Source organism: Malaclemys terrapin, chromosome 10, assembly GCF_027887155.1.
Source record: "Malaclemys terrapin pileata isolate rMalTer1 chromosome 10, rMalTer1.hap1, whole genome shotgun sequence".
In the NCBI taxonomy this organism is placed as follows: Eukaryota; Metazoa; Chordata; order Testudines; family Emydidae; genus Malaclemys; species Malaclemys terrapin.
The window spans coordinates 39,347,007-39,368,868 of record NC_071514.1 but is presented as its reverse complement, the minus strand read 5'-3'; the positions used below and the strand labels follow the sequence as shown (position 1 = coordinate 39,368,868).

Sequence of the window (21,862 nt, the reverse complement as noted above, 5' to 3'; positions counted from 1 at the left end):
AAGATTGTTGCAGCTGTATAGGCAAAATGCAACATTTAACAGAGGCAGCATTGTTTATAGCAGACAGAGTAGTGATTTCCCCCGCACTTAAGGAGGGCACACACAGGGTCTACAGAATAGCATAATTTTCCCATCCCAAACAGAGTGCGCACAACCCGCGGGAACCTCAAAATGGTGAATAAGAGGGACTGATTGTTTCAGGGCTGTACTGTCCTCTGGGTTTCTGTGCCTTGGGGAGAGCCAACAGCTGCAGGGGGCACCTACACTGAACACTGTCCCAACATTTTCCACAGGAGTTCGTCCTGGACGATATCTCGCTGCTGAGGGCGACCTGGGAAGCAAGGGAGTGTCTTCTACTGCAATGCGGCTTCCGCCCTGGCCCATATGCAGCTTGCCTGTGTGCAGCAATGGTCCCTCCGCCCCTTGCAGCACAGTGGCGCGGACACATTAGCCTGGCTGGGACAAGGACCACGGTGGCTCTCCCGATAAACCTGCGCAAGCACATTGCACACGTTCTGGATGAGACATTCGAAGAGATTACCGAGGCCAATTACCGCGATGTGATAAACCACATCAATGCACTATTCCGCATCTAGGCATGCATGCCTAACCCTCCTCTCCCAAAGAGCCTGCACTGAAAAAATTCCTTCCCAAAAGAAAAACCTGCTTACCGGGAACCTGCTCTTCTGTTTGTCCTCCACCAAGTACCAGCCGCTGCGACTGGCTACCTTCCTCCTGGCTCGAGAAGAGCTCCTGGCTGCATGGCTCCAGGGATTCTGGGGTGTCTCCATCCGCCCCACCACCCTCACTCCCATTTTCCTCCTCCCCCTCCCGCCACACCGGCTCTGAAGTGTCCATGGTGGTGCTCGGAGTGGAGGTGGGGTTAACCCCAAGTATCACATCCAGCTCTTCGTAGAATCGGCAGACCGCGGAGGGAGCACCCGAGCGGCCATTTGCGTTGGGGGCTTTGCGGTAGGCACTCCGCAGCTCCTTCACTTTAATCCTGCACTGCAGGGCGTCCCGGTCATGGCCCCTTTCCATCATGTCCTTTGATACCTTCCCGAAGGTATCATAATTCCTACGGCTGGAGTGCAGTTGGGACTGGACAGCTTCCTCCCCCCAAACACTGATGAGGTCCAGCAACTCGCCATTGCTCCATGCTGGGGCTCGCTTGGCGCGTGGAGGCATGGTCATCTGGAAAGATTCACTGATAGCACTCCACGCCACACCTGGCTGAGCAAACAGGAAGGGGATTTTTAAAATTCCCGTGGAATTTTAAGGGAGGGTCACATGGTTGGTTACCTGAGGCCAGGGCAGTAGAGTTTGAACTGATGACCAGAGTGACTAGAACAAGCATTGTGGGATACTGCCGAATACTTCTGGAGGCCAGTCACAGCGCATTGGGGGGCCACACTGGTGCTGCAGCGGCGACGCAATACACGCTATTCCTCTCTGGGAGGTGGAGTACATGCAGCGCTGCAGTCACGGAGATGCAGCGCTGCAAATGCCTTGCCAGTGTGGAGGGGGAGTGAGTTACAGCACTGGGGGCGGCTTTACAGCGCTGTAATTCGCAAGTGTAGCCAAGGCCTGAGAGCTGAGCTGAAATCACTGAGAGCTGGGTGGAACCTCAAGAGACCAACTCGCAGAGGTCACAATGGCAGGTGACAGCAGAAAGTGATGGCGCAGGGTCATTGGCAACAGAGCAATGCAGTGAATGGTGGCACAATGAACAACAGTGGCCAGAGCAAACCGTGAGCAGCTGGAGGAACGAGCAAGGTGCCTTGTTGCCCCCACCTGGGAGGTGAACTCATGTGAAAGCACCTCTGAACTCTGAGTCTCCACTGACCAAGGCCAACACCGGTGAGTGTTAATGAGGCTGTTAAGAATGCTGGAGACACAACACAGTTCATGCGAACAAACATGGCTGTGGCATCATACTTTCTATTTAAGCAAGAGATACCACACACTACAAACTGGAGGCCAACGTTAAGTGCATTGTCACTTGTTCATCCTGAAGTTGAACACTGGTTCCGAACAAGACCAGCAAATGCTCACTATCTTTCTGCAAGAAACTCAACTGACTGGCTAGAAGCATGCAGTGCAACAGTGAAAGACTCAGCAGCTGAAAAAGTGAAGAACTTGCTCACCGCATTCAGAAAATTTGCATACATGGCTGATGAATGCACCACTGCAAATGGGCATCAAGTATTAAGTCATTGTGTACGTTATCTTGATGTCACTGGTAGGCCAGTAGATGCATTTCTAGATGTTCAAGTTATAGAAAACGCATTGGCTGCATCTGTGATAACCCACATCTTAGAAGAGTTAAATGCTTGTAAATTGAGCCCCAAAGAGATGGCTGCTTGTGCATTTGATGGAGCTGCAAACTTCTCTGGAAGACATGGTGGAGTACAAGCTTTGCTCAGAGAAAAGTGTAACCCTAATCGTTAGAAGGGAGCATTGCACAACTTTAAACGAGCATGTTCCATAATTGATCAGCAGTGTAACAATGAAATAACGTTAACCAGGACGACTTTAAGTGAGGAGTAACTGTAATGCACATTGGAAAAAATAACCCCAACTATATATACAATATGTTGGGGGCTAATTTAGCTACAACTAATCAGGAAAGAGATCTTGGAGTCATCATGGATAGTTCTCTGAAGATGTTCACATAGTGTGCAGAGGCGGTCAAAAAAGCAAACAGGATGTTAGGAATCATTCAAAAAGGGATAGCAAATAAGACGGAGAATATCTTATTGCCCTTATATAAATCCATGGTACGCCCACATCTTGAATACTGCGTACAGATGTGTTCTCCTCATCTCAAAAAAGTATCAGGGGGTAGCCGTGTTAGTCTGAATCTGTAAAAAGCAACAGAGGGTCCTGTGGCACCTTAAAGACCTGGTCTATACTACGACTTTAATTCAGATTTAGCAGCGTTAATTCGAATTAACCCTGCACCCGTCCACACAACGACGCCATTTAATTCGAAATAAAGGGCTCTTTAAATCAATTTCTGTACTCCACCCCGACGAGCGGAGTAGCGCCAAAATCGATTTTATCATTTTGAATTAGGGTTAGTGTGGCCGCAGTTCGATGGTATTGGCCTCCGGGATGGTATCCCACAGTGTACCATTGTGACCGCTCTGGACAGCAATCTGAACTCGGATGCACTGGCCAGGTAGACAGGAAAAGCCCCGCGAACATTTGAATTTCATTTCCTGTTTGCCCAGCGTGGAGAGCACAGGTGACCACAGATAGCTCATCAGCACAGGTAACCATGCAGGCCGATAATCGAAAAAGAGCACCAGCATGGACCATACGGGAGGTACTGGATCTGATCGCTATATGGGGAGAGGATTCAGTGCTAGCAGAACTTGGTTCTAAAAGACGAAATGCCAAAACTTTTGAAAAAATCTCCAAGGGCATGATGGAGAGAGGCCAAAATAGGGACTCAGATCAGTGCCGCGTGAAAGTCAAGGAGCTCAGACAAGCCTATCAAAAAACAAAGGAGGCAAACGGTTGCTCCGGGTCAGAGCTGCGGACATGCCGCTTCTACGCCGAGCTGCATGCAATTCTGGGGGGGGCCGCCACCACTACCCCACCTGTGACCGTGGATTCTGGGTCGGGGATAGTCTCATCACCTACACCTAAGGATTCTGCGGATGGGGAAGAGGAGGAGGAGGAGGACGAGCTTGCAGAGAGCACCCAGCACTCCGTTCTCCCCAACAGTCAGGATCTTTTTCTCAGCCTGACTGAAGTACCCTCCCAACCCTCCCAAGCCAGTATCCAAGACCATGACCCCATGGAAGGGACCTCAGGTGAGTTTACCTTTTAAAATATAAAACTTGTTTTAAAAGCAAGCGTTTTTTAATGATTACTTTGCCCTGAGGACTTGGGATGCATTCGCGGCCAGTACAGCTACTGGAAAAGTCTGTTAACGTATCTGAGGATGGAGCGGAAATCCTCCAGGGACATCTCCATGAAGCTCTCCTGGAGGTACTCCAAAAGCCTTGCCACAAGGTTTCTGGGCAGTGCAGCCTTATTCAGTCCTCCATGGTAGGACACTTGACCATGCCATGCTTGCAGCAAGTAATCTGGTATCATTGCCTGACAAAGCCTGGCAGCGTATGGTCCCGGTGTTTGCTGGCATTCAAGCAACATCCGTTCTTTATCTTGCTGTGTAATCCTCAGGAGAGTGATATCGCTCATGGTAATCTGGTTGAAATATGGGAACTTAATTAAGGGGACAGAGGTGGCTGTTCCTACTGGGCTGTTTGCCTGTGGCTGAAAAGAAATCCTTCCCTGCAGTTAGCCAAGCGCGGGGGGGAGTTGGCCCTGAGCTTTTCGCGTTTGGCTAGCAGGGATCTTCCCTGTTACCAGCCACGCGGTGGGGGGAGGGGTACAGCGATCATCCCAGAGAATTGGATGTGGGGGGGTTAATTTGTTTTCTGCTGCTGAAGGTTAACAGGAAAACCGCAGCAGTCAATGGGCTTTGCTTGGTATGTGGGAAAGGAGGGCGCAGAAGCCGAAAGACAATGGCTTACCATGGCTGCATGCAAGCTGAATTCTGTTGCCCGGACCTGCGTCTGTGATCTCTAACACCAAAGCCACAGGCACTCAATATTAAGATGGAAAATGCGGCCTTGTTCTGAAATCACATGTACTATGTAATGTGAATAGTGTTTTTCACCATGAAAGAATATAAGCATTGTTCTGTAAAATGTATCATTTTAAAAACTTCTCTCCTTTTTTTCAACCTTCCCTCCAGCAGCTACAAATTTTTCAAGCCTCCCTCCTCCGTCCCGAAGGCTATCTCAGATAAGGCAGCGTAGAAAGAGGACACGATACGACATGTTCACGGAAATAATGGAATGCACCTGCAATGAAAGAGCTCATTTGAATGAGTGGAAGGACACTGTATCTAAATTTAGGAAAGATGCCAGTGAACGTGAGGTCATGAGGGACGCTCGAGATGAGAGGTGGCAGGCTGCAATGCCGGGGCTGCTACGTGAGCAAACGGACATGCTCCAGCGTCTGGTGGAGCTTCAGGAACTGCAGCAGGATGACAGAGTGCCGCTGCAGCCGCTGTATAACCTCCCTTCCCCCTCACCATGTTCCATATCCTCCTCACCCAGACGTGTAAGAACGTGGGCGGGGGGGGAGGCTCCGTGCACCCTCCCACTCTACCCCAGTGGACAGCCCAACCAAAAGGCTGTCATTATATTGAATTTGTTCAGTGTCCTTTACTTCCCTCCTATCCTCCTCCCAAACCTCACCCAGATTACCTTGTTGGTTCTCTCCCTATGTTTATAATCACTTAATAAAGAATACATGATTTTTAAACGATAGCGACTTTATTTCCTTTGAAAGAAAGCTGGGGGAACGGGGAGGGTGGGTTCCTTACAGAGAATGAATGAGTCAATAAAGGGGGCGGGTTTTCATGAAGGAGAAACAAACAGAAATTTCACACTGTAGCCTGGCCAGTCATGAAACTGGTTTTCAAAGCTTCTCTGATGCACAGCGCTTCCTGGTGTGCTCTTCTAATCGCCCTGGTGTCTGGCTGCGCGTAATCAGCAGCCAGGCGATTTGCCTCAGCCTCCCACCCTGCCATAAAGGTCTCCCCCTTACTTTCACAGAGATTGTGGAGCACACAGCAAGCAGAAATAACAATGGGGAGATTTCTTTGGCTGAGGTCAGAGCGAGTCAGTAGCGATTGCCAGCGACCTTTTAAATGGCCAAATGCACATTCTACCACCATTCTGCACTTGCTCAGCCTTTAGTTAAACAGCTCCTGACTCCTGTCCAGGCTGCCTGTGTATGGCTTCATGAGCCATGGCATTAAGGGGTAGGCTGGGTCCCCAAGAATAACTATTGGCATTTCAACATCCCCAACAGTTATTTTCTGGTCCGGGAAGTAAGTCCCTTGCTGCAGCCCTTTAAACAGAGTGGTGTTCCTGAAGACGCGAGCATCATGAACCCTTCCCGGCCAGCCCACGTTGATGTTGGTGAAACGTCCCTTGTGATCCACAAGTGCTTGCAGCACCATTGAAAAGAACCCCTTGCGGTTTATGTACTGGGTACCCTGGTGCTCCGGTGCCAAGATAGGGATGTGGGTTCCATCTATCGCCCCACCACAGTTAGGGAATCCCATTGCAGCAAAGCCATCTACTATGACCTGCACATCTCCCAGAGTCACTAGCTTTCGTAGCAGCACCTCAGTGATTTCTTTGGCTACTTGCATCACAGCAGCCCCCACAGTAGATTTGCCCACTCCAAATTGATTCCCGACTGACCGGTAGCTGTCTGGCGTTGCAAGCTTCCACAGGGCTATTGCCACTCGCTTCTCAACTGTGAGGGCTGCTCTCATCTTGGTATTCTGGCGCTTCAGGGCAGGGGAAAGCAAGTCACAAAGTTCCAAGAAAGTGCCCTTACGCATGCGAAAGTTTCGCAGCCACTGGGAATCATCCCACACCTGCAACACTATGCGGTCCCACCAGTCTGTGCTTGTTTCCCGGGCCCAGAATCGGCGTTCCACGGCTATAACCTGCCCCATTAACAGCATGATCTCCAAAGGACCGGGTCCCGCGGTTCGATAGAATTCCATGTCCATATCCTCATCACTCTCGCCGCCGCGCTGCCGTAGCCTGCTCCTCGCCACCTGGTTTTCCAGGTTCTTGTTCAGCATAAACTGCACGATAAGGCGCAAGGTATTTACAATGTTCATGACTGCTGTCTTGAGCTGAGTGGGCTCCATGCTTGCCGTGGTATGGCATCTGCACTGTTCACCCAGGAAAAAGGCGCGAAACGGTTGTCTGCTGTTGCTTCCTGGAGAGGGGGGAGGATATACCCAGAACCACCCGCGACAGTGTTTTTGGCCCCATCAGGCATTGGGATCTCAACCCAGAATTCCAATGGGCGGAGGAGACTGCGGGAACTATGGGATAGCTATGGGATAGCTACCCACAGTGCAATGCTCCGGAAATCGACGCTAGCCCCGGTACATGGACGCACACCGCCGAATTAATGTGCTTAGTGTGGTTGCATACATTCGACTTTATACAATCTGTTTTCCAAATTCGAATTATATAAATTCGGATTAATCCCGTAGTGTAGACATACCCTAAGACTAACAGAAGTATTGGGAGCATAAGCTTTCGTGGGTAAGAACCTCACTTCTTCAGATGCAAGTAATGGAAATTTCCAGAGGCAGATATAAATCAGTGTGGAGATAACGAGGTTAGTTCAGTCAGGGAGGGTGAGGTGCTCTGCTAGCAGTTGGGGTGTGAACACCAAGGGAGGAGAAACTGCTTCTGTAGTTGGATAGCCATTCACAGTCTTTGTTTAATCCTGATCTGATGGTGTCAAATTTGCAAATGAACTGGAGCTCAGCAGTTTCTCTTTGGAGTCTGGTCCTGAAGTTTTTTTGCTGAAAGATGGCTACTTTTACATCTGCTATATTGTGGCCACAGAGGCTGAAGTGTTCTCTTACAGGTTTTTGTATATTGCCATTCCTGATATCTGACTTGTGTCCATTTATCCTCTTGCGTAGTGACTGTCCAGTTTGGCCAATGTAACTCCCTGCTCTCCATGTGTCAGTATATAATGCCTGCATCTGTAACTTTCACTCTATGCATCTGAAGAAGTGAGGTTTTTACCCACGAAAGCTTATGCCCAAATAAATCTGTTAGTCTTTAAGGTGCCGCCAGACTCATTGTTGTTTTTATCTCAAAAAAGATATACTGGCAATAGAAAAGGTTCAGAGAAGGGCAATTAAAATTATTAGGGATTTGGAACGGGTCCCATATGAGGAGAGATTAAAGAGGCTAGGACTTTTCAGCTTGGAAAAGAGGAGACTAAGGGGGGATATGATAGAGGTATATAAAATCATGAGTGGTGTGGAGAAAGTGAATAAGGAAAAATTATTTACTTGTTACCATAATATAGGAACTAGGGGCCACCAAATGAAATTAATGGGCAACAGGTTTAAAACAAATAAAAGGAAGTTCTTCTTCACACAGCACACAGTCAACCTATGGAACTCCTTGCCTGAGGAAGTTGTGAAGGCTAGGACTATAACAGGGTTTAAAAGAGAACTAGATACATTTATGGTGGTTAAGTCCGTTAATGGCTATTAGCCAGGATGGGTAAGGAATGGTGTGCCTAGCCTCTGTTTGTCAGTGGGTGGAGATGGATGTCAGGAGAGAGATCACTTGATCATTACCTGTTAGGTTCACTCCCTCTGGGACACCTGGCATTTGTCACTGTTGGTAGACAGGATACTGGGCTGGATGGACTTTTGGTCTGACCCACTATGGCCATTCTTATGTTCTTATGTACTCAACCTCTACATAGCTTTTACAGATCCCTGTCCTATAAAACACTGACAGTTGAGTGGAGTGAGGCACTACCAGCAATGGGGCTGCCATGCACTCAGGACAGAATAGAGAATTTGTACACAGAGTGGAATGTCATATGACAAATGAATGAAGATTTGACTTCAACCTTTTTGTCATCACTAGTGGCTCGACCCGATCTTTGTGTTCTGTTTCCTGGGATGAAAGAAGTAGGAATTCATCTCTTGCTACTCCCAGTCACAACAGCTACAGTTGAGCGTTCTTTTTCATCATTGAATAGAATTTTGTGATCTGAAAGAAGTCGCCTTCTGCCTGATCATGTGAATGAACTAATGAGCATATCAATTGAAGGAATGGAAGTACTGAACACACAAGAAGCCACCAAAGATGAACGCATTGCATTCAAGAAGTTCATTAACAGAGTTGTGCAAAATTATAACAAGAAACCAAGAAGGCTGTAGATGTAGTGCTTCATAGAAGGCTTGAGTAGCCCACTTTAATTTGTGTGAAGATTTTAAAACATGAGTTAAATCTAATAAAATGGTCATGAAACATTTATCAGTTTTTACTGTGGTGCCATACAGCCTACCTTCACCTTTACAATCTCACACCTCATCAGCCCTGACCCTGCCTGTAAATTCGAACACTCCCCCTAATTTCAATTCCTGGGGAAAACACTGCCCCCGGGCAGCCTGGAACACGCCTGTGTGGGCACAGCGTTCCATGGGGCTCGGCAGGGCCACCTTCTCCACCCTGTCCATGTCCTGCCCCCAGCCAGAGGGAGCCTGCCAGCCAGCTCCCTGCCCCCCACCCCGGCCACAGGCAGCACAACCCCTCCCCCCATGCTTAATTTGTGCCAGGTCCATCTCTGGTTGGCAGTTCATAGCCCCTCTCACTTCTGGGCTTGGCAGTTCATAGCCCCGGCACTTCTGGGCTTGCTGCATCAGTTATGAATGTAAAAAAATTCCTTGCACCTCAGCACCTAATTGCTTGAACCCTGGCACTACTTTCATTATAAATTAAGCACTGCCTGACCCCCTCCCGGCATGTGGGCACCACTGTCCCTTCTGCAGGACAGCGACGGGCCGCTGCACTCTCAATGCACCAAATTCACAGCTCAACTCCTGCTGCAGGAGCAGCGCACACCAGCTTGGCGGTTACACCTCAGGCTCCACTCGCAGCACTTAGGGTGAGGGTGAAATCAGACATGCACTTATTTAACAAAGAATGGCGAGTCAAGAAGAAACAAGGAGAATGGAAACAAATGGTTAAATAGCAAATAAAATAACACACTTTCTAGAGCCTAAACTTAACTAAGATGACATTTTCATAATGACATTTAGTTTATCCAAAGCTTCTCTGATAGCGTTCAACAACCAGGTTGACTGTGATGAACACGCTGGCTGCTTGTCCTGTAGGTGAAGGACGTCTCGCACGCTTCACTTCTCTACAGAGGAAAAAGGACAATAAACTATCTAAACTCCTACATGCTACAGGGGGCTACAACAGTGGTACCCTTAACTCACCTAACAATATTGTTAATCTATCCAACCACACACATAGCCTGGTGGAAGAGTCTGTCCTATCTCGGGGACTCTCTTTCTGCCCCACCATCCCCACGAACATGATACAGTTCTGCGGTGATCTGGAAGCCTACTTTCGTTGTCTTCGACTCAAGGAATATTTTCAACACACCACTGAATAGTGCACTTACCCACAAGAACCCACCTACTGACACTACAAGAAGAAGAACTCTGCGTGGACTCCTCCTGACGATCGAAATGACAGAGTGGACCTCTACATAGAGTGCTTCCGCAGGTGTGCACAGGCTGAAATTGTGAACAAACAGCATCACTTGCCCCATAACCTCAGCCATACAGAACGCAACGCCATCCACAGCCTCAGAAACAACTCTGACATTATAATTAAAGGGGCTGACAAAGGAGGTTCTGTAGTCATAATGAACAGGTCGGATTATGAACAAGAGGCTGCCAGGCAACTCTCCAACACCACATTCTACAGGCCACTATCCTCTGATCCCACTAAGGAATACCAAAAGAAACTACACCATCTGCTCAAGAAACTCCCGGCTACAGCACAGGAACAAATCTACACAAACACATCCCCAGAGCCCCGACCAGGGGTATTGTGTCTGCTACCCAAGATCCATAAACCTGGAAACCCTGGACGCCCCATCATCTCAGGCATCGGAACTCTTACAGCAGGATTATCTGGCTATTTGGACTCTCTCCTCAGACTCTACGCCACCAGCACTCCCAGCTATCTTCGAGACACCACCGACTTCCTGAGGAAACTACAATGCATTGGTGATCTCTCTGAAAACACCATCCTGGCCACCATGGATGTAGAAGCGCTTTACACCAATATTCCACCTGAGGATGGACTACAAGCTGTCAGGAACAGTATCCCTGATGAGGCCACAGCACGCCTGGTTGCTGAGCTTTGTGACTTGGTCCTCACCCACAACCATTTCAGATCTGGGGAAAATGTATACCTTCAAGTCAGTGGCACTGCTATTGGTACCCGCATGGCCCCACCGTATGCCAACATTTTTATGGCTGACTTAGAACACCGCTTCCTCAGCTCTCATTCCCTATCGCCCCTCCTCTACTTGCGCTACATTGATGACATCTTCATCATATGGACCCACGGAAAGGAGGCCCTCGAAGAATTCCACCTGAATTTCAACAATTTCCTCCCCACCATCAACCTCAGCCTGGACCAGTCCACACAAGAGATCCACTTCCTGGACACTACAATGCAAATAAGTGATGGTCACATAAACACCACCCTATACCGGAAACCTACTCTCCGCTATACTTACTACATGCCTCCAGCTTCCATCCAGGACACATCACACGATCCATTGTCTACAGCCAAGCCCTAAGATACAACCAAATTTGCTCCAATCCCTCAGACAGAGACAAACACCTACAAGATCTTTATCGAGCATTCTTAAAACTACAATACTCACCTGGGGAAGTGAGGAAACAGATTGACAGAGCGAGATGGGTACCCAAAAATCACCTACTACAGGACAGGCCCAACAAGGAAAATAACAGAACACCACTGGCCATCACGTACAGCCGCCAGCTAAAACCTCTCCAGAGCATTATCAATGATCTACAACCTATCCTGGAAAACGATCCCTCACTCTCGCAGACCTTGGGAGACAGGCCAGTCCTCGCTTACAGACAACCTCCCAACCTGAAGCAAATACTCACCAGCAACTACACACCACACCACTGAAACACCAACCCAGGAACCAATCCCTGTAGCAAACCTTGTTGCCTACTCTGTCCCCATATCTACTCTAGTGATACCATCAGAGGACCCCACAACATCAGCCACACCATCAAGGGCTCATTCACCTGCACGTCTACTAATGTTTTATATGCCATCATGTGCCAGCAATGCCCCTCTGCCATGTACATTGGCCAAACTGGACAGTCCCTACGTAAAAGAATAAATGGATACAAATCAGACATCAGCAATGGTAACATACAAAAGCTAGTAGGTGAACACTTCAACCTCCCTGGACATTCTATAACAGATTTAAAAGTAACTATTCTTGAACAAAAACCTTCAGAAACAGACTTCAAAGAGAAACAGCAGAACTAAAATTCATTTGCAAATTTAACACCATTAATTTGGGCTTGAATAGGGACTGGGAGTGACTGGTTCATTACAAAAGCAGATTTGCCTCTTCTGGAATTGACACCTCCTTATCTATTATTGGGAGTGAACTACATCCACCCTGATCGAATTGGCCCTGTCAACACTGGTTCTCCACTTGTGAGGTAACTACCTTCCCTTCATGTGTCATTATATAATGCCTGTATCTGTAATTTTCACTCCATGCATCTGAAGAAGTGAGGTTTTTTACCCACAAAAGCTTATGCCCAAATAAATCTGTTAGTCTTTAAGGTGCCACTGGACTCCTTGTTTTTTTTCGGTTTACCTCTGTACCTCTGGATATAGTTCCAACGTTCCATTGACTTTACTTGTAAACAAGGGAGCCCTTGCTGCTTGTTTTCCCCTGTAGAGAATTTTCCCTGGAGACTTTGCAATCTTTGAACTAGCATTTTGCTCAGTCTGTAAATAGGCATACATTGTGAAGTATGCAATATTCAATTTATATATAGGCAGACAGGTAGACAAGTGTTTCCTGCCTGAAAGAAATGTTATTGCCTTTTGGTGACCAGGCCTAGCTCACAGACCTTAAGAGCATAATCTTTAGCATATGTACCTAACTCCTTACATATTATCTGTACATAAATTTTTCAATGATTATGACGATCAGTGTGACACAGGCTTTCTGTAGAAACCGTACGGGACATCCTTTGATGAACTAGTACGTAGATACCAGACCCAGATGATCCCTGTAACCTTATGTACTCCTGTTCCCTCTGCCAGTTGGCACCAAGAGGTCCCTGAGTCACACAGCCCCACTCACGACACCTGCTACTGGGAGGTGGGTGCATATCAATGGGGCTTCCTCCTCATCCCTACCCACAACATCCATTGAGGGGAGAGGAGGAGGCCCCATTGATACAAATTCCACTGAGGAAAGACAGGCCTGACACGCACAGAGGGAGGACGAGGCCTTCCAGGCCATCCACCAAGGGGAAAGGGAGTGGCATCATAGCTTCTTCTGAGGGTCAGTCAGAGTTTCTGGCAAAGGAATACAAGCAAGCCTCTTCTCTTACTTAAATGTCATGGCGGGAGGGAGGGACGGGAGAGGGCAATGTCCCTGCAGAACAGTCAAGACATTGCATTTTCTGGTCTTATCAAAAGAGCCACAACAGGATAAATTGCACAAGGTCAATGCTTCTGTACTTTGGAAAGCTGGAGGGCTGAACAAGGCCTAGGGATTACATAAAAAGAACAGGAGTACTTGTGGCACCTTAGAGACTAACAAATTTATTAGAGCATAAGCTTTTGTGGACTACAGCCCACTTCTTCGGATGCATAGTGGGCTGTAGTCCACGAAAGCTTATGCTCTAATAAATGTGTTAGTCTCTAAGGTGCTACAAGTACTCCTGTTCTTTTTGCAGATACAGACTAACACGGCTGCTACTCTGAAACTAGGGATTACATAGCGCACTACTATTAGCAGTACTAGAGAGCCACCATGTTTCAAGCAGGGAGCTCAGATATATATAATTCAAATATTCCATTATTCACTCAACAAATGACTGCCCTCTACCCCTTATGCTCCTTAGAGCTCATGAATCTCACCATTACTTTTTGGGTTACTATCATTGCCACATCTTGCAATTAAAGGGAATCATTCTCTAGTCATGTCTTTGTCATTTGACATAGATCGCTTCATAGTGACATTCAAACTGGTGTGATCTAGGGAGCTTAGATGAAGCAAGAGGACATATTTATCTTCCTTGGTAACTTGGCCTATTACCAGTTAGGGGAATTTCAGTGCCTCATGCATTAGAAATACAATACATATTCACCACCTTCGGAATTCTCTTTGGCTGGACTGGGATGTCCTTAAGCAAAAGATGTGTGCCTACGTGGGGCCCTGAGCTTTTGAGTCAAGAACATCATGTTTATTATTGTAATTCAGTTTCTTGAACATGATGAAAGGTGATCAATACATATTTTCTTTACTTTCATATGGTCCAAATAGGTCCAAAGATTCATCTTTTATAACAGCTTACATCATTGCCTATGATTATAGATTCTGATTTCCCAGCTGTATTTATTGTCCTGATGAGCACAAGACCTGCTATATTGTCCCAGCCCTGTAGTGTCATTAATGTTAATGTCAAAGATGAACTCAATGACTTTTCTCAGTTCATCTTTACAGGGGATTCTCTTCCACCCGATGTTTCCTTTATGAACAATATGGCAATAAGAACATATGGCTGGCACCTCCCACCTTATGTAATAAGTAGGTGTAGCAGAATTCCGTGTAAGAATCGGTACAGGGCAGATCTGCCAGCTGTCACGCATAGGTTGGGTCTAATTATTTCAGCTCATCTGGCTGCCGTTTCTGAGTCACTGACAGAAGAGCAAAATGAGAAAGTACATTACAGTCATTTCTCATTCAACAGTAAGAAACAGAAAGTGACTTCTTAGAATGCCGAAGTGTGCCCAGCAACCATGCTTGGGGTCACAGGACTCATTCCACTCATAACAATACTAAAGATGGGCTAAAATCAGAAGGATTTAACTTCCTTCCCCATCTCACATTTTGGGGGTTCGGGCTAAATGGGATCCAGACTTTAATCATGTCTGGATTTTGATTTGGAAAGCCAAAATCCAACTGATGAACTTGCAAAATCAACTCTAGCTTTTGCCCACATCTAACCTGGGCATCTGTATCTCTTCTTTATATCAGATTCCCACTTTCAAGATACCATGATGTTTCCCACTTTCCCTCCATCTCTATTGAACCCAGCTGTTTTCCACCAGAAGCCCAGGATGACTCAAGAAAATGGCCGTATTTTGTTTCACTACTAACTCAGTGGCGGGAACAGACTGTGTTTCATCTGTGATCTTGCTGATCTTGCCAACTTAAACTGCAGGCTGTGCTTATGACAATATAAAAAACAAAATAATTACAGTAGCTGAAGGTGACAGTGGGAACAATAAAGGTCATTGTGAAAGGAAAGCTTCTTTGAAGAGACAAGTCATTTCACTTACCACCTTAAGGAGATGACCACAGAGCCACCAACTGATCTGGTGAAGTGACCACATGATGCATATGATGTAGTACAGTGGTTCTCAATCTTTCCAAACTACCATACCCCTTTCATGAATCTGATTTCGGCCCAGGGTGGCAGGGCTCGGGCTTCAGCTTCTGCATGTATCTTAGCTTTGCTGGGCCTCTGCTTGCCACCCCCTAATGCTGGCCCTGTGTAACGGGTTGTGCTCACCACCATGGCACCTCCTGCTGGTTGTGCCTGGAATTAACTCTGTCCATCAGCAGGGTGCCCTCCTCTTGTGGTGTCTCGTTCTCGGTCGCTGCTTCTCCACTGTCTCTGTTGTCTGTGGGGACCTGCATCACTCCTGAACCGCGGTGTCCTCTTCAGGGAACGTCTCTGGCTGTGCCCCAACTCCATTGTCTCCCCCTTCCAGGGGAACTGGCAGTCCTTCACCCAGCCTCTCGCTGGGCGAACTTTGGCCCTGTGACATTCTGTACCTTGTGGGAAAACCCTACACCCCCATGTCCATCCTTATAATATGATTGTGTGGTATTCAATGCAAAGTTTGTCATGTCGGGTGTCTTCGGAAGGCTCATGATGTACTGAGCATTGTTGTTATGGTAATATTATAGTAATCATTGTTATAATAATGTTGTAGGTTGTAATTTCATGTATATAGTTATGAAGCTGAGAATGTGTCCTCTTGGCTTAAAGCAAACCCAGGCAAAAACTCTCCAAGAGCAGAGAGGCAGTTCACACCTCATCAGGGCATGTATGAAACAAACCCAGCCCAGCCTCACAGGAACAAAGGACACAGGCCTAGGCAACAACAAATGATCTGTTGGACTCTCAAATGAGTCACCCCCATTTCTTTGGTCAGTTTGGGACTACGATGAGGTGATGCTTACCTAACTCTGAAGGGGGGGCAAAGCCAAGAGGGAAGAAAGAACATGATAAAAGTGAGAGACATTTGCCATGCTCTTCCTCTCCCTTCCACCTCCATCTACAGACATCACCACCAAGCGACTGAAGCACTGATCAAAGGGGAGAACCTGGCTGAAGGGCAACCAGCCAGCCTGTGGTGAGAAGCAACTAAGTTTGTAAGGGCACTGGAAGTGTTAAAATCAGCTTAGAATGCATTTTGCTTTTATTTCATTTGACCAAATCCAACCTGTTATGCTTTGACTTATAATCACTTAAAATCTATCTTTCATATTTAATAAATTTGTTTGTTTATTCTACCTGAAGCAGTGTGTTTTGTTTGAAGCATGTCAGAGTCTCCCCTTTGGATAACAAGCCCGGTACATATCAATTTCTTTGTTAAATTGATGAACTAATATAAGCTTGCAGCGTCCAGCAGGTATAATTGGACATTGCAAGATGGAGGTTCCTAGGGTTGTGTCTGGGACCAGAGATATTGGCTAGTGCCATTTGGTTGCACAATCCAAGGAGTAGCTTACATTAGGGTGACCAGATCACCCAGGTCAAATATTGGGACGCGGGGGGGAAGGGGGGTAAAAAAAAAAAAAAGGTGGCAGCAAAAAACAAAACAAAAACCCAACCCCCTCCCCCACCTTCCTCCACAAGTGCTGGAGGGAGGCCCCGGAGACGCAGGGGGAGCGGGGTGCCGTGAGTGAGAGTCCGGCCTGGCCCCGAGTGCAGGGAGGACTCAGTCGGGCGGTAGGGAGAGTAGGGGGGCGGCCTGCGGGACCCGAGCAGGACGGGCGGGCTGGGGCCTGCTGCCCCCACTCCGGGGCCGCTGTGGGATTGCACCAGCTGGGCTGCAGCCCAGACGCGACTGGCCAGGGGATGGGCGCAGCGTGCGCGCTGCTGGGTCCCCGCAACAGGCCCAGGCTTGGGGGGTTCCGGCCCGGGCGCCAGAGCTGCAGCTGCCGAGCTTGGCCATCGGCTGCTTCCTCCGCCCACGGCAGTGGGAGCTGCAGCAATGGCTGCTCCCGATTCCCGCTGCCCAGGGGGGAGAACAGCCGCCGCCTGGCCCCGCGGGCCGCCCCCCTACTCTCCCTACCGCCCGACTGAGTCCTGCCTGTACTTGGGACCAGGCCGGACTCTCACTCACCCCGGCCCCGTGCTCCCTGCATCTCCGGGGCCTCCCTCCAGCGCTTGCGGAGGGAGGAGGAATGGCGAGGCGGGGATTTGGGGAGGGAGCCAATGGGGGGAGGAAGGGGCGGAGTTGGGGCGGGAGGGGGGACGCAAGCTCTTCTGGGCTCCGGAGCGTTTGCTTGTTTGTCCAGTGTCCCGACCTAACATTGGTCAGGACGCGAGACAAACAAGCAAATATCGGGGCAGTCCCGATAAAATTGGGACATCTGATTACCCTAGCTTACATGCCAGAGGCTGTGTGTGAACAGCCCAGGAGTGGGGGTTTTCACAGCATAGTAGGGTAAGGCTGGCTCCCACAGTCAAGGATTGGAGTGACCCAGCAGATCACTAGTCCGGATAACACCAGAGGGGAATGTCACAGGCCCCTAGTCCAGCCCCTCGCTCGCGGCAAACTGCAGTCCTTTGGCTGGCCACTTCCTTCGGCAGCCAGTGGGGCAAGGAGAGGGTCCAGGCCCACCTGCTACTCTAGGCCCCGACCCAGGGATCCTATAGCTGGCAGCGCTCACTGCCTCTCCTTCCCCTCTGCTGCTACTTGCTTTCCCTGGGCCACTTCTCCGTAGTCCCAGCACCTACTCGGACCCTGTATCAAGGCCACAGTCTGAGAGCCAGCCTGACCCTGCCCAGCACTGCTCTATCCCAGGTACTTCTCTCTACAGGCAACCAGTCGTTCTCCCTCAAGCTCCAGAGACAGACTCAGCTCCTCTCTGCCTTGCAGCCCGTCTTATAGGGCTCAGCCTGGCCCTGACTGGCTGCTTCTAAACTTTCCTCTGGTTGGCTGGTGTAACCATGTCTTAGTGGATCACAACTGAGGATGCCAAATTCAGGATGAACTGCTGAGAAATAGGGCAAACACAACCCAGATCTGGTGGTTTTTCTTTTATAAGATATACCAAACCAGCCACAAAAGTAAACTCCTGTTTCACCACACTGACTAACAAGAAAACATAAAGGCAGTTTCCTCAGGCATTCCAGTTCTTATATCACCACCAAAAACACTGGATTCAGAGATGAGTGGTTCTTTACAACCAGTCTCATCAAATAATAGGTTCCTCTGATCCCAAAAGACCAGCCACACACCCAGGTCAATATATAATTTAGATCTTACCCAAAAATCACACTGATGCCAGTCCTGTAGTATCTAAAATCTAAAGGTTTATTTAAAGAAAGAAAGAAAGAAAGAAAGAAAGAAAGAAAAAGAAAGGTGAAAGTTAAAATTGGTTAAAGGAATCAATTACATACAGTAATGGCAAAGTTCTTGGTTCAGGTTTGTAGCAGTGGTGGAATAAACTGCTGGCTTAAGTCAAGTCTCTGGAGTACATCCACAGCTTGGATTGGTCGTTCAGTCCTTTGTTCAGAGCTTCAGTTTCAAGCAAAGTTCCTCCAGAGGTAAGAAGCAGGATTAAATATTCTTTATGTCATGTTGGCTTTTTGACAGACTGACAATATCTTGTAAGTTCTGAACAAGTCTTATGGAATTAAGATAAGCTTTACTGAATTAAGTTAAACCTCATTGAATTAGGGTTAATACCTTTGGGTACATTGTATTGAAAAGGCTATTGTGTATGTGTTGTTGTGGCACTGCATGTACCTTTTCTTGTTGGGGAGAGGAGAAGTAATGAACTTGCCCTGTTATCAGCCTTTGAGGCCACCACCCTACCCCTCCACCCATTGGAGAAATATGCACATAGTAATTCAAGAAAGTAAATAAGGAAGTGTTATTTACCCCTTTTCATAACATAAGAAATAGGGGGTCACCAAATTAAATTAATAGGCAACAGGTTTAAAACAAACAAAAGGAAATATTTTTTCACACAACTCAAAGTCAACCTGTGGAATTCTTTGCCAGAGGATGTTGTGAAGGCCAAGACTATAACAGGGTTCAAAAAAGATCTAGATAAGTTCATGGAGGGTAGGTCCATCAATGGCTACTAGCCAGGATGGGCAGGGATGGTGTCCCTAGCCTCTGTTTGCCAGAAGTTGGGAATGGGGTCGAAAGGTTATTGTAGGGGGGATTGCGGTATTGCTACCCTTACTTCTACGCAGCTGCTGGTGGCGGCACTGCCTTCAGAGCAGGGCAGCTGGAGAGTGGTGACTGCTGGTCAGAGCCTAGCTCTGAAGGCAGTGCTGCTGGCAGCAGCAGCACAGAAATAAGGATGGTAGGGTATGGTATTGCCACCCTTACTTCTGTGCTGCTGCCTGCAGAGCTGGGCTCTCAGTCAGCAGCTGCCACTCTCCAGCTGCCCAGCTCTGAAGGCAGCAGCGCAGAAATAAGGGGGGCATGGTAGGGTATTGCCACCCGTACTGCTACTAGCGGGGCACTGTCTTTAGAGTCGGGTGCCCGGCTAACAGCCGCCACTCTCCAGCCACCTAGATCAGAAGGCAGCATAGAAGTAAGGGTGGCAATACCGTACCATGCAGAGAAGTAAGGGTGGCAATACCATACTGCCATCCTTATTTCTGTGCTGCTACCAGAAGTGGTAATACTGCAACCACGCCTAAAATAACCTTGTGACCGCCCTGCAACTCCCTTTTGGATCAAGACCCCCAATATGAGAAATACTGGTCTCCCCTGTGAAATAGTATAGGGTAAAAGCACACAAAAAAACAGATTTCAGTCTATTACATGTTTTTCATGGCCGTGAATTTGGTAGGGCCCTACTTATTAGTACATATGTGAGTTCTTTTATTGTTTTTAGTGTGCTCTCTGTAATGCTTTTTACTTTAAGAATAAAGTAGGCTTGCTGAGAAAGAGTTGGATGGCAACTTATATTTGCAGCAGTCGCGCTGTTTCTGTCTCTGAAGAGAAAGTAAGCAGGCCTGTTTTAGGCAGCCTGTCTTTGCTGGGAAATATACAGTGAAGGCAGGGAACTGTTCAGCTTGACATACCCTGGTCAGAAGGGAGAGAGTCGCAAGTCTCCACCCAAGAGAGGTAATATCTAAGGAACCAGGGGCCTAAGAGTGGAGACCCTTGCTGGACCACTGCAGGGAAATACAGGTGAAGTTGCTCGGAACTGTAACAGTCATGATAGTTTATTCAACTCTTAAGCATTTTATTAAGTTGGTCCAATAAAAGCTATCGCCTCCCCCACCTTGCCTCTCTAATATCCAACTAAAACTACACTGCATACAGCCATGGAAGTCAAAGGAAAAATTTTCAACAGCGGTGCAATTCACCCTGGACAGAGGGCACCAGCACAAGGCTTATGCACCACCTCAGTTCTCAAAGTAGGGCTTATTTGGGACCTCAGGTGATACATAGACTTTGAACAGACCATCTATCCAGAAGAAAACTTCACCTTATTGGAATAATGTACTTTTGGAATGAATTTTCAGTTGAGGAATCAACTGTGCTGAAATTCATGGATTTTTGGGGTTTGTACACAGTTTTGGGACTAGCTGGGGGTCATTTGAATATTGCTGACTAAAAAGGGCTTGCCTCTTCAGCAAGAGAGGCCAGTTTAGCACTTTTCTTCACTACAGTGTTCAACTATTTTTTACTATTCAACTTGCTCTGGAGTTGATAGACTAAAGCATAGTAAGTGTGCTTGAGGGTGTCCAGTAGTGGTTTTTGGTGTCACTGCTTGGATGTGTTTGAGTATACACAGGGTCCCCATTCTTCCTTGGGTTAATACAAGTAACATCCATTATTTACACTGAAGGTGTTGTATTACCTGTTTAAGGAACAGGTAGCTTCATTAAAGCAGGGTCTCATGTAACAACTGAGTGGCTTTGAGTTATCCTAGAACCCACATGGCTCTGAACAAGTACAATCTGTATGGACATTTTCATAGCATCAAGGGCTAGGTTTTGAGAAGGTGGCATATGTAATTATAGCCACAAAAAGTATGTGTACACACATTTCTAGTAGGATGTCCATGTACAAGTTAGATGCCACTGTGTATGTGCAGTTTTCTGAGAAATCTCTCATATACTATGACTCCTTAGGGCCTGGTGCAGTCTATATTTATGGCCAAGTTTCAGTCACTCTTGTGAGTTGCCTGTTTTGAGAAGGAAGCTATGCAGGGAGTAGGAAGTAATACATAGAGAAAGGGAAGTGCAGAGCAGTAGTTGCAAACCAGATTCTATCCCCTGAACCATGCAGATGTATCCCTTGGATTGTTACGCATCACCGGCTGGGACAGCGTAGACAAGTATCTAAGAGGGAACACACACAAGGATGAAGCATTCTGTGAAAGTCAATCATTCATAAACTATGGTCTTTGTTCCATTTTATACGAGTGGAACAGTATTGATCTCAGTAGGGTTAGGCCTGACTTTCAGTGAAAGCAGGAGCTGAACTGGCTTTATAGCTCATGGTACATAGAGTCAAAAATTCCCCACTGACCTCAATAAGTATTGGATTAGGCCTGATATAGCTACATTCTCTGTATGCAGAGAAAAGGCCTGATCTAGTCTCAGTGAGGACTGCAAAATTCTCATTGTCTTTATTGGCAGGACTGTTCCTACAGTGAGGTAACAGCTGGTTGATATCAGAACAGAGAAGCTGGATGCAAAAGTGCCTAAATCAGGCCCCTGAAAATGAGGAAGAGATCAGTAACATGCGATTGAGTTTGTTGAAGTTACCTATGGCACACAGACTTTCAGGCAACAATCAAGAGCATCTCATGTTAATGATTATTTCAGAGATTTTCTACATGTAATTCTTAGATATTTTATCAGTTAAATGAAACT

At 47.4% G+C, this 21,862-nt stretch overlaps 1 protein-coding gene across 1 annotated transcript; it reads left to right on the top strand.

Annotated features, from left to right (window-relative positions):
* The first annotated feature begins 2,872 nt into the window (after positions 1-2,872).
* Positions 2,873-9,782, top strand: LOC128844477 (uncharacterized). Its single transcript, XM_054042239.1, has 3 exons — positions 2,873-3,824; positions 4,775-5,204; positions 9,779-9,782. Exons 1-3 carry the CDS (start codon positions 3,284-3,286, stop codon positions 9,780-9,782), a joined length of 975 nt encoding a protein of 324 aa, XP_053898214.1. The 5' UTR covers positions 2,873-3,283.
* The last annotated feature ends 12,080 nt before the right edge of the window (positions 9,783-21,862 follow it).

Bases quoted from the DNA above. Each gene is read 5' to 3' on its own strand.
- LOC128844477 (XM_054042239.1), top strand. From the start codon at position 3,284: ATGCAGGCCGATAATCGAAAAAGAGCACCAGCATGGACCATACGGGAG. The intron at 3,825-4,774 runs GTGAGTTTACCT...CCTTCCCTCCAG, and splicing joins CCCCATGGAAGGGACCTCAG to CAGCTACAAATTTTTCAAGC.